We start from the raw sequence: 13,130 nt of genomic DNA, 5'->3' as shown, positions 1-13,130 counted from the left end.
TGGTGAAGTTGAGCAACTCCACGGTGCGTTGCGTGGGTGTGCAGGTGGCCTCGAGCGCCTGCAGGAGCTGGACCTGAGTGCACTGGTGCCGCACCCTCTGTGCGTGGTGTCGGCCACCCTGGTGCAGCTGGGAGGGGCGCACGCTCCCTCCAAGCTGGCTGTGCTACTCAACGTGGCTGGCCGTTTGGTGCTGCTGCAGCAAGACCCTGCAGGTGGCGCCACCTCCCCACCTCCCCTGGCGCCGCCCAGGGGTGCACCGCCCCCGCTCTTGCGCCAGTGGAGTGCGCCCACAGTGCTGGCCTTCTGCGTTGAGAGGGTAAAAGAGGGGAGGGGGCACTCTAAACGCAAGCAGCCGTTGAATGCATAGAGTTTTGTACTAAGGTACACTAGAGGGAAATCTGTTGCTGCAGTCGTGTTCCATCATTGGTGCCGCCATAGCAGCAAGGGACATTCCTTGCCTACTTGACTTGGCTAGCTACGTGGCCTCTTTTTGCATTTGAATGAAGACATGGGGCTAGTGATTGAAAGGGTTTACCAGCAAGCACACAATGTTTCAGAAACCGATTTTTGTTTGTATTTGTGTAGCACTGTGCCCCATATGTGTAGAAGAAAAGGATAGAATGTTTCGAAATGAGCTTTAGGTTTTTACTATTATTATTAATTTGTGAGCACTAGGATACCTCAAAACACACTATAATTGCTTGTTTGGTGACCTGCGTAATTTACATAACCCCTCAGTAACAAAAGTAGGGCTTCAAGTGAAGATCTGTCGGCAGCAAAAACAGCAGTGCCCTTGATAGCTCACCAATTAGGAATACAGCATGTAGTGTGCAGAGGTTGTGGGTTTAAGTTTCACCAGCAGCGCACCAATCCATCTTCCTTTTATTTTTAAACCTACCTGCTTCTGGAAAACTAATTGTCTCACCTTATGTGGTTGAGTTGCAGTATTTTATCTGGTTTCTGTTTTGCAACTTGCTCGTTTCCTTGTAATCCCAATAGGGAAGTGTGTTTGGTGTAGCCTCACACGGGTTTATGCAGAATTTCGATTTTTGGGGGGTGTCGGTGGGATGTTTGGGGGGTGCTGTATAAATCCCTAGGCAGGGTGCTTGGTTGTGGAATCTTTTTTGGGGGGGTGTCGAAGTCCTTCTGGGGGGGTGTTTGGTGGGTGTGTATAAATCTCTGGCCTCACAATGCTGCGACCGTTGCAGGTGTGGGTGGCTGAAAGCCGCCCCGACTCCCGGATGCCCCATCTGACCCAGGCGCTGTGGATTGCCTGCGGAGTGCACGGAATGCAGGTACAACCACGAGCTTTTCTGGGCAGACGGGTAGTTTCTTACATTGGGACTTGAGTGTCAAAAGTTTGGAGTGGATTGTCTTGCAGCGTTTGATTTTATCCCCTACCTGTTGGCGCAAACCATGGAAAGTGTAGGAGGCACTAACATCGTCTTAAAGGAGCCATGAAGAGAAAATGCAAGTTGGTTTTATTCGAAAGATTTCGTGTTTTATAGTGCCCCCAGCGCTTGTCCGGATACAAACGGTGCTTTATTCACTGAGAAATTAAACAATTTAGGTTAAAATTTTGATTTGCCCGCTCAATCGTGCGTTTTCGTGGTCCCAAGTGACATCACTGGAACCGACCGCTCTGCAGCCTAGAGTACCTTCATTCACGCATCCGCCGTACAGGGTAGAGACACGTATACGCTGGCGCCGCCATTTTTGGTTGCTCGCTCGCCGCCGAAGCAAGTCATTGTGTCAAAACCGCGCTAAAATTATCGCCGCAACGCGGTTTACTGAAGAAGTTTGAATCATATTGTCTGTTTCGCGTTGCTAGGTCTCGTGGGAAACGAAAAGAATAACGCGCTGAGCCCGTTGGCCCAATTGCGGCGGCACGGGACCGTTCGAAGGTTGTCTCCACCCTGAACAGCGGTGTTGGTTTGTTCCCGCGTTTTTTTACGTTCCGTAGCCTAGATGGCGCCACCATACCGTGGCAAGCGTTTGGTTTGTGTTTGCCCGCATTTAAACCTGGCTTGTTTTTGTTCTGGGAGAAAATATTCGTTCCCTGAAACAGTGCTCGCTCGACAAATGGGGTCACGTAAGACACCGTTGCTTGCGTCAATCGGCCAGTGTCGTCTGAGACAACCCCAAGCCCCATAGTGCTGTGCAGCTAAACCAAAGCATGCTGTGCGCAGTACGAACAGCAGAACGCATCAGTACTTATATGTTTACATGTGCTTTCGTAACTTCCACGGTTTGTCCCATCATTCTTATTGCTTTGTAAAGAATGTGCCCTAAATTTAAGCGCAAATCGCTCGTTCGTCTAGTTTGTAAGTTCTACCTAATTTGCGTCTGCTTCTGCCAGCCTCCGCCAATGGCAGAGCTTAGCCCATGTGACGACATAGGTTCTGTTGCGGGAAATGAGCTGGTGGGTCGCATGACCATTCCCGTTTTTCCTAATTATGTAGCTTATTTGAGCGAAGTTTACGTTAAAAGTGGTGTCAGTATGATTCTAACGAGGCAATCTTTTGAATGAACCAAACTTGTGTTTTCTCTTCATGGCTCCTTTAAGTATCTGCTGTGGGTTTACTGAGCCTACAAATTGGCTGAAAAAATATTTTATCCACGCTTGACTTCAGCTATCTTCCAGGGTACCCTTGCCAGTTCAGGTTAGCTCACTGTAGAAGAGAGATCTGGGCTTCAAGGAGGAAAAAAATTTAAGCTGTTCCACTCAATGCGAAAGCTGTTGGAAGTGCAGACCAGTGATTCGCCATAATGGGCTGTAGCACTGTTATCCGCTCGCTGCTACCACCCAGTGCAATTCAGATTTCCCGTCTCCGCAGTGCTTGCGCGCTCCCCCTGCTTGAAACATCGCCAGCGGGAGTTCTGTTCTTCTTGTACTAGCTTTTGCTCCCACACGTGCTGACGTTGCACTGCCACTTTTTTTCACTTACTATCGTCAGGGGTGATCCAGCTGCGCCATTTGCGCCATTTTGCTACAATTGTACTCTCCTGCGCCCTGCTGCGCCCAGTGGTGTTTTACTTGCGCCAAATGCTCCGAACCGTTTGAACCCGGTCTTTCGGCCGAGAGTTGTCCCCTCAAACCAGCTGAAGTGAGAGACGATCATTCTGCCGCTAACCAGCACGATGGTTCCTAGGTTGGCAACTTGGAGGAAGCGGTGCGCTCGATTATTCGGTTGCCCCAGCCGAGCTCTGCTCATGGTGCAGTCACAGTGCAGCAATAGTGCAGCCACGGTGCCGCTTCGGAGCAGAGATGGTGATTCGGCAAGTCGGCATGCATACACTCCGGTGGCGTGGACCGCAATGGAGGGGTTTCCCGTACTACTGCAAACAAGCATAATGGAATTACTTCATGTGTATCGCTTGTAGAAAACTAGTGATTGACATTCGGCCACTCGTGACAAGATGCACAAATGAGAGTCTATTCTTTTCTGCGCTCGCGGCGAATCGTTTTATTACTGTGCGGCCTTATATTTAGGGCTACTGCAGTGGAGTAGCGCTAGCCAAAACTGCATCAGCGTAAGAACTTGCCGTTTGGGATTTTCGCAGCGGGTTTCTCTTTGTTTTGGTTTTTTGTTCTTTTTTTGTTCATTCCGCATGACGGTATTGAAAATAAAGCCCCTTCATATTGCTCTTATCCACCGCCTGAGTGGCCGGGAATGTGGTGCTGATGTCGGCAATGAAAAGCGGCTCAGATGGAATTTGGAAGAAAAGGGGATCTCATGCCGTGCGTTGCTGAAAAGGGCTGAAAACATTATTTCATCAGGGCAGGCTTTATTAGCAGAAGGCAACTCTGCCTTTAGTCACACTCTCTCCGAGCTGAATGAACTTAATAAGACGGCAAGCAAGAAGCAATAGTATGGTGTGATGTGTGTGAAGTGCAATGTTTTCTGTCTAAATATTGTCGAGCCGGACCCTCCGAACTGGATGAACTGAACGAATTGGCAAGTAAGAAGCAATAAATCAGTGCAATATGTTTGAGATAGTGAAATATTTTTATTGTAAATAAAAATGGGCACCCTTTTTGTATCAGTAAGTTTTTGTAATGATTACTTGGTGTTTTTTTTAAGTTAAAGAAACGCTTGTCATCTGCTTCACTTGCAGCGGTGTCCAAAGGCTGTGGGGGCACACATTTTTGGTGATTCAGTTACCAGCTTCAGAGTCTACAACTGTGGGGAAGCAATTAGCGTTGCCTGAATGGTTGCCAGCCTTCTTTATCTCCAGATAAATGAAGCTGCAACATAAGTTTTGTGCTGCTCCCAAGCTGCTCCAAAATCAAGCTCTGATACAATAGTGCTCCAAAATAACATTTTTTCAGCTCCAAAAATTGCTCCAATAGTTCGAATGGCTGGATCACCCCTGTATCGTAAAAACCAACCCAACGACCGTTCCTAACTAAATGAACGCGGTCGCTGCCGGTTAATTACGTGCATTTTTCCTCAAATGCGCCTGCAGTTTTCTTTGTGCTAAACAACGGGGAGATGCATGACAAGTGCCAGCGATTCACGACTTGCAAACAGTTATGACTATTCAGACCGCTTGGTTTTCAAAGCCTCTGCGGGACGCCTTACGACGGTACGCCGTGTGGCTCTACTTGGGTCCGTTATCTCGCTGCACCGCCTGATTCGGGCAGTCGCTCGACATGGAGGGTTACAGTGAGCTACGACGACAAGGCAAGCCTCTAAAGTGCTGTGCAGTTAAAATTGAATTCTCCAAACCTTACAGCAGTATGTCTATAAAGCACTGGAAGCACTGCAGAAAGTGTGTGCGTGAGCACATGCATGCTTACACTCTCTCCATGGTACCCTCCCCTCGCCACCATTGCAAAGATATGCATCCTTCAGCACTCTCTGTGAGCAATGATGAGACCTAGATCAAAGCTCCTGAGATGGAGATTTAGACGCCGAGCACAGGTTTTCAGTTACTGTCCCAGTAATGCCACCAGATAACATTAAAAGAATGCTGTCTCGTAATACTAGTGCATGGATCTTCGACACGACCTACTTGTTCTTGCTGGTCTTGGTGACTGCGCGTGACACGTGTGCCAAGGACAAAGCGCCTTCTCTTTGCAAAGTCTGTTAGGGTTCTTGGGGGTGGTGTTAAGTGGCTGCCTTGTTCTCTCGCCAGGTTTGGCTCCCCCTGTTCCCGCCAGGAGACACGGCGGGGGCCAAGCACGCCTTCATGGCCAAGCGCATCATGCTGCCAATTGCCGTCCACATCTACCCACTGGGTGAGCAGGCAACCGGCCAATCACAGGAGCCACTTATGGCGGGCTTTTCGAACATGACACGTGTTGGGGCCCCCCTTTACGCACTACAAACATAATCTAGTCTCAAAACCACTAAAAGGTGTAGAAAAAAGCCAATTCGATGTTGACTTTTTAAAGCAAAGCTTTCTAGCTCTACCAGCCAACAGTTATTTCGTGGCAAGCGGGACAAGGAACTCTCAACGCGGCGGCGACAGCGGGGGAGAAGGGGGGATTCACTCACGGAGCAGAGTGTAGATGGTGCGGCGAATGGTTACCCAGCATTCCCCGCGCAGGTGCTTGATCACAGCGGCAGGGGCACCGGCGTGGCAAATTTGTCGTCTGCTTTAGCGTTTTCATTCAGCACCTGGGGAGGGGGAGGGCGCTTTGAAGGCGGCACATGAAATAAGAGTGACGGGAGGCAGTGAGAGAGAAGACGCATTAACACGTGTGCCGCCCTCCTGCTCACCCTTCGAAAGACGTTCCTCTCTGTTTTGTTTCCGCCGACGCACTTTCGTTCGGGACGCCACTTACGCAAAGCCCAGGTAATGGCTGGGGAGGGAAGGGGAGGGCGCTCTTTGGCGTGAATCCCAAGTAACGGCTGGCAGAATCTCTGGTTTCGCTCTTTGTAGAGCCACGTCTGTGAATTCAGGTGACGTCGCATGGGCAATTGTTGTGGGTGTCGTTTACAGCTTTGCTTTCCAACCACCTTCACAGCGTGGATTGGAGCCAATGTTTTTTTATCAGCTTTTTTAAATCTTTTAATCAGATCAGAAGCGTTTTTTTTTTAACTGTTTTTGGCCTAGTGCCCGTTTTATTTATTTTGAATTGGTGTAAACCTGCGATAGCTTTGTTGGTGCGGGTTTTGTTCTCGATTTTTTTTGTTTTGTTTTCAATGTGTAGATGAAAGGACATGAATTAAATGAGATTAAATGGGCTTTTCGAACATGTCATGTGCCAGGGTACTCTTTACGCACTACAAACATGGTCTAGTCCCGAAACCAGTGTAAAAATTTTCTTGTTGCATTGGTGAAGGCAAGTCCATTGCCTATTGTTTAGCACCCCATAGCCTGCAGGTTTGAAAACAAAAAAGGATTTTTAAAATTGCTCAAGTCTGACTGCAAGGATGAGGATAAGGGTTTTATGAGCTAGAAGAGATTGAGGAAGCATGCAGGGGTAGTGTGGTGACTCAAGTAAGAGGGGAGGAGGAAATGGGAGCTGTGCAAGGGCTCTGCAAAGCTGTTGGAAGGGGCGCAGAACTTTTTATTCTGTTCGTTTGTTTACGTTTGCAGTTACGGCATGCAATGGAGATGTAGAAGCGAGCCGGAGCGAGATCGAAGCTAAAACCTGTTTTGGTGGACACGCGCGTGAACGTTCATATTTCAGGAGCTTGGTCTCTGACTTTCCTCAGCTCATTCTGGGGTTCCCATTAATGTGCATTTGTGTACGTTCAAACATTTGAAAGTGTTGCCTTCCAGTTCGCTGGTTTTTGCCTCACAAACATGGCCCCTGACATGGTACTTTGTTGGACAGCATTCTGTAACACTTATTGTTCTCTCTCTTTTCTTTCTCTGTACCATATTTTCGCACGTACAACCCGCACCAAAAATGTGAAAATTTCAGGGGTGGAGTAGAGGTGTGGATTATATGCAAGGTATTTCCTTTGGTGCAGCTTCACCGCAATGCGCGTTGGGCCGTGATGCCCCTACAGTAGTAATAGCGACTAAGCCGCTGTTATCCCATTGACAGTGCTTATTTTGCACACACAGCTTAACAACATACCAACCCGAAATAATGTATGCGGCAAGTCATCTAGTTATGTAGTCAGCTAGGTAAGCCCTTTTGCATAAACAAATGTGTAATGTTGCTTGAGTAGTAGCTTTGGTCCATCCTCTTATGTATGACATGTGCGGGCAATACGCAGGGATTTTTTTTTTTTTATTCGTTGACGGCAAGTGGGGGTGCGGGTTATATGCAGGGGTGGGTTATACGCGTGAGAATACGGTATTTATTTTGTGTCATGAGGGCTGTTAGTTTCCATCAGTTGATCCGAGAGCAGTTCTTTCATCCTGTACCCAACAGTTTAGCTATGTCAACCGAATGAACGTGCACTGCATTGTGAGTGCAGTGTTACCAGTGCTGACAGTCCTGTCCTTGCACTTTCAGCCGTGCTGTTCGAAGAAGCCGTTGTGCTGGGCGCAGAGAGTGATACGGCCCTGTGTGGCAGTGACCCGTTTCCCCTGTGCGTCGTTTCTAAATCGGTGAGCCTGCCACTGGGTTACAGCTTGGGATTTCAGTTGAGTTTAGTGTGGAAACTACCGTATTTATTTGAATATAAGGCGAGGTTTTTTTCCGAAATCTGAAGTCTCAAAGTCATACCCCGCCCTATATTCAAAACTCGGTATATACTGTGTGTGTGTGTGTGTGTGTGTGTGTGTGTGTGTGTGTGTGTGTGTGTGTGTGTGTGTGTACGTGTGCGTGTGCGCGTGCGTGCGTGCGTGTGACGTTTTTTGTGATTCCAAACTGCACCCTCGCCTTATAATGGAGTAAATACGGTAGATTGGAGGGCTGTGAAGTTAGCATCTTCTACCCCTGTGTATTCCCGAATATGGTCATTCTAGATTGAGTATTTTTATGCAAACAGGGTATAGAATTTTTGTATAAATTTGGGCGTTTAGCACTGGTGTGGGACTTGCATGACTTCAGCTCTAGAACCTTCATATAGCAAAAGTAGCGTAGCTTACTTGTATGTGTACAACTGTGCTTAAAGTTGTCTTGCCTTGCTGCAGTTACTGTAGTTGCATCAAGCTGTATAGCATTTTTGCCTACCAAAAAGTTAAGTTGAATAGTTAGGTTTTTCAGGTTTTATTATATTGAAACTCTGAGCAGAAAAAATGAGTGCTATTTTAAAAGTTGCAAACTGAGGGGCAAATCTAGCATTTAACGACTTATTTTTAAAGAACATGGTTTTGTTTTTGTAAAAAAAAGGGAAATATTATTCAATATCATCATTAAATTCTTCGAATGCAAGAATATCTGGTGCAGGTGGTTTATGCTGTAGAACTGGTAACAGCATGGGAAGAGGTTGTAGAAGTGGTGCCATCTTTGTGGTGTCTTGACCAGACCATTCTCCTCATGCTGCGACTGAACACTGCTTCAAATTTGTCATATTAAAAATGACATCAGTAGGGCAATCGCTGTAGGCTGGTGCGCAGTAACCTAGCAGTTTCGTTCTGTGTTTTGTAGTTATGTTTTGGTAGTTGTCTTCAAGTATAGGCAGGTGAGCACTCACTTGGAAACAAGTCTTCAATTACTGCCACAAAAGCAAAATGGAATAGTGTAATAGTCAAATTATTCACTGTGATTTTGGTGTTTCATTGCCTCGAAAAATCCATTTTTGCCAACCACTGCTTTTCATAATGCTTGGCTTGATGTGTCGTCATTTTCCAGAGTCAAGTGTACCTGCACCTAATACTGCGCCAGCTGCTCTGCCGAAAGTGAGTTTTTCTACTCCTCGCCTAAACCGCGAGAAATGTAATTTTGGGGTCTGCTCTTCATCTTCCTCTTTGTTTAAATGTTTTTAAGTGCAGAGCACTTTGGGGGCTTGCCTTGTCATCGTAGCTTGCTGTAACGGTCGATGTCAAGCGACTGCCGTAATCAGGCAGTTCCGTGAGATAACGGACCTAAGTAGAGCCCGGTGTTCCATCGTAGGGCGTCCCGCAGAGGCTTCCAAAAACCGAGCTGTTTAAATAGTCATAACCGTTCGAAACGTGTGAACTGCTGGCTCTTCCTCCCCGTTGTGTAGCACAAAGAAAACTGCAGGTACGTTTGAGGCAAAAAATATGTAACTAACCGGTAACGCCCATATTCATTTAGTTAGGAACGCTCGTTGGGTTGGTTTTTACGACAGTAAATTAAAAAAAAAAAGTGCCAGTGCGATGCCGGCACGTGTGGGAGGAAAAGCAAGCACAAAAAGAACAGAACTCCCGCTGGCGCAGTTTCAGGCAGGGAGTGCGCGAGCACTGTGAAGGCAGGAAATTTGAAATGCAATGGGTGGTAGCGGTGAGCGGATAATGGCGCTACAGCTCATTATGGCGAATCGCTGCTCTGCACTTCCGACAGCTTTCACGTTGTGTGGAGCGGCTTTAATTTTTTTTCTTCCTTCCTCCCCCGTGTGTGGTGTGCAGCCTGGGCTACCATGCATGGGAGATAGCGCGCAGCTGTGCAGAGCTGCCCTACTTCCACCACTCGCTGGAGCTGCTGCTGCACGAAGTGCTGGAGGAAGAGGCCATGTCCTCGGAACCCATTCCCGGTACTACTGCAATTACCTAAACTGCCTCCCGATATTTCTGCTGTGGCTACTCGCATAATAAGTTTGCTCTGCTTTTCTTTTCTGGAAAGGTGATGCATGTCTTTTGGGAAGGAGATGGTTGGGGGATGTTGACTTTGAACGGCATCAAATGCTGCAGCTCCATCTTGTGATCATCTGGGCAAACCTGACAGTGTCGTCACTAAGTGGAATCGTGTGAGTGCCGTGATTGGCCCCTTTTTGTGGTAATGTCAGACAAATTTCGTAAATGCAGCCTCCCAATTAAGACCTGAACTGGAGATGTCTTTCGCGGTAGCGTTTTTCGTGCGCGAGTTTCCTGTCTTTGTGGCTATCGCCATCCACTGGTTGGACACCGCCATGCCAGAGTGTGATGGGGCCGCATGGATCAGTGGATCACTGGGGTGCTGGACTAGTAATACAGATGACAGGTATTACTCTTATCACAGAAGTGGGAGGGCAGTCTTTCATGGAAGGTGTTCCAAGAAACTCACAACAGTGTTTTTTTTTTAGCTTGAATAGGGGATGTTTGTTATGAAAGGGCACAAAAAGAAATTTGAATTTTGGTAATTGTTGTGTGTGCATTTGCCGCACAATTGCATTCATTAAGCATGCAGATATGGCACATGGCAAGCAAACACCAATTGTGAAAGCAAATACCTGCCCATCAGAAGGCACTGGGTGCTCTATCAGAACCGTCAGGAATGTACCATTGCAGAACGCTTCCTCGTTTTACGATAAAATCATTTTTTCGACATCCAGGTTTGCACTTTGGTGAATTTGAACACCTTTTTAGGGCATATGCACCCAGCATGGCTACATCAGCATTCACTTTTCAAACCAACCCTGTACTCTTTTGGTACCAAGTATGTGCTTTGCTATTGCTCTTCTCTCTCTTAATTAGCTGCATTAAAGGGACAGAGAATTTTTCAAACTTCTGTTTTCGTTTGCATTGCATAGATTGGCTCAAAAAAACACACTTTGCGTCTTTTATCTTGTCGGTAAAGCAGTATTTTATTTATAAAGGCTGAGAAATAAAATAATACCATGCAAAGTCTGCGGTGACCACAGCAGCAGCTAACAGCAGCAACGCGTATTCGAGGTGCGATGTGATTGGACGATGTACAAGATAAAAATTCAAATTAGTTTCAGTTTCATATTCGTGCAACAGCTGGCATGCAACAGTTCACAAACTAACCTAGAGCCACATTCTTGTGGGAGCAAACCTTGTCATGGACTAGTTTCAACTGAGCAAATTAATTGCGACGACCCATCAGTGGCCGGCCGACTGACTGTCGGAGGGTCGGCGAGCCGTGCAGTCAAGCCAAGCCTGCCTCGAGTAAGCGTCACACAAAACGTGATAGGAAATCGGCGAGTAGGATGCAGTAAGGAAGGCAGCACTTTCAAATTGATTTTTTTTTACTAAATAAAGTCGCATGAATGCACCCAGAGTGGTCGAAACAAGGACTACGGACTCCCGACTTCAATTTGTGCAATAACCCCACAATGTTAACAAATCACTTCAGTGTCCCTTTAACTTAATAGGGGACACATGTATTGCTGTCCTGTGTGCCTCGTTAATGGCGGTTCCACCTGCTTCTGTTTGTCAGATGCGTTGCTTCCCCGAGTGATCGACTTCATCCGCGAGTTCCCAGTGTTCCTCCAGACGGTTGTCCAGTGTGCTCGCAAAACGGAACTCGCCCTGTGGCCGCACCTGTTTGCCGCCGTGGGCAATCCTAAGGACCTCTTCCAGGAGTGCCTCCTGCAGGGACAGCTGGACACGGCAGCATCGTACTTGCTGGTACGCTCACTACGCCTCGTCATAGGTATCGCCTCAGTGCTACAGACTGCCTTGCCAGGGTACACGACATCAAGCGTAACTTCCATAATTTAAGCCGTTTTCTTTTCATTTTCTGCTGCTCGCTCTTTCATTATTCTGTTGCATGCATTTTTTAATGGGCATCAGCACACCTCTGTTTCCAAGAGTGCACTGGACCACTCACAACTATTGCCGTCTGCTGCACATCGTGTCACTGGGCAGATAAAAACACTCACAAAGCATGTTGTGCTGGCTCACAAGTGCTGCCAGGGAGTGCATGTTCAGACCACTTTATGGTGTTTTTTATGCTTTTGTGGTGTGCAGTAGCATTTATTGCCCACTGTTAGCAATGAATAAGAGAGGGTGCAGTGTGGAGTCTTGCTGTACACCCCCCCCCCCCCCCCCCCCCTCCCCCCCCCAAAAAAACAAGGTTGTTTCTGAAAGTGACGGCATGCGCGCTCCTGGTGATGCAGGTCCTCCAGAACCTGGAAGTGCCACTAGTAAGTCGGCAGCACGCCACTCTGCTGCTGGGGGCAGCGCTGGACGGAGCGCACTGGACTTTGGCCAGAGACCTTGTTCGTTTTCTGCGCGCCATCAATCCCGAAGCTGACGCCTCTCCTCCGCGACCTTCAACGGGGCCATCGCCGTAAGTTTTAAGTCAATGCCTTTGCTTTGTGACTGCGATTTTCGGGTGTACTGAACCATGGTTAGAGTTGGTTCTAAAGCATTTCTTTAGTAAAAAATTTTGCTTGATGTTTATAAGTGTCAGGTTGGCATTGCCGGGTGATTGTGATTCGTGTTGTGAACTTTGACCCCCCACAGGGACGAGGACACGGTGAACCAGGTGTTCATGGAGGTCATCCTGACCCGGCATGCACGCAAGCTGCTGGCGGTGGGGCAGCTGCGGAAGCTCGGTTCCTTTGCTGCACACCTTGACTTTCCCCTGCAGAGCTTCCTCGAGAAGGAGAGGTGAGGACTGGGGGAAGCTAGCCTGGCTTTGACGCTCCCAGGAGATTGCGAAGGTGGTGTAGCGTAGTTGTTTCTTTGGGTAGTCTACAGACTTGCCATCGTCGCAGTGTCCTAGTATGCAGCTCAGGTTCACCTTACCTTGCACTGCTTTTAAGGGGAAGCACTGGTCTTGGGGACAAAAATTTGCCAAAAAAAAAAAATCATTTGCAGTCTACAGGTCCTGAAGAATGTACCTGCAAAATATTATAGCTGCACCATAAGTATTTACAAAGCCGCCACCCTTTAGAGTTGCCTAAATGACCATTTTCACCTATGTTTCCAAACTACATGCCTTGGTTTCTCACGACCACTTCTTTTCCCACGAGGTCAGCTATCGGGTACAGTATGTTGGGACATACTGGTCGGATTTTTATCATTTTTGCAGCATTCGAAAGCTTAGGAACTGAACAGTGCAATAAAAGCACGAAAATATAGAATTTATTTTTGCTAGCACAATTTTTCATGCAGTTTGTTTTACAAAAACATTGGGAATTGGTAACCTGACTTTTCATAAGTTTACTGCAATTGCAGAAACAATGTTAAAATTTCTGCTGTGGTATAGTTGCTCTCCCCGGCCCTTCTAGAGCACAAACGGATAAAAAGTGTCCAAGTATTTCATAGATAGATAATTAAAAAATTGCATGAAATGGAATGGCATAACATGTTGCACAACTCTGCACTTACACCAGTTAGACAAAAGCAGACTGCATACCTGC

At 47.3% G+C, this 13,130-nt stretch overlaps 1 protein-coding gene across 1 annotated transcript in view; it reads left to right on the top strand.

Annotated features, from left to right (window-relative positions):
• Rich (Guanine nucleotide exchange factor subunit Rich) overlaps positions 1-13,130 on the top strand; it is a 43,884-nt gene that overhangs the window by 22,441 nt on the left and 8,313 nt on the right. The window contains exons 15-23 of the mRNA XM_077693955.1: positions 45-316; positions 1,209-1,295; positions 5,143-5,245; positions 7,427-7,521; positions 8,711-8,757; positions 9,448-9,572; positions 11,198-11,388; positions 11,880-12,052; positions 12,229-12,375. Of these exons, the coding sequence (XP_077550081.1) occupies positions 45-316; positions 1,209-1,295; positions 5,143-5,245; positions 7,427-7,521; positions 8,711-8,757; positions 9,448-9,572; positions 11,198-11,388; positions 11,880-12,052; positions 12,229-12,375 (1,240 nt within the window). The remainder of the gene's footprint in view (positions 1-44; positions 317-1,208; positions 1,296-5,142; positions 5,246-7,426; positions 7,522-8,710; positions 8,758-9,447; positions 9,573-11,197; positions 11,389-11,879; positions 12,053-12,228; positions 12,376-13,130) is intronic.

This window comes from Haemaphysalis longicornis, unplaced genomic scaffold, assembly GCF_048455015.1.
Source record: "Haemaphysalis longicornis isolate Haplotype H1 unplaced genomic scaffold, Haemaphysalis longicornis Haplotype H1 scaffold_12, whole genome shotgun sequence".
NCBI lineage: Eukaryota > Metazoa > Arthropoda > Arachnida > Ixodida > Ixodidae > Haemaphysalis > Haemaphysalis longicornis.
This window is presented reverse-complemented; position numbering and strand designations above follow the sequence as displayed.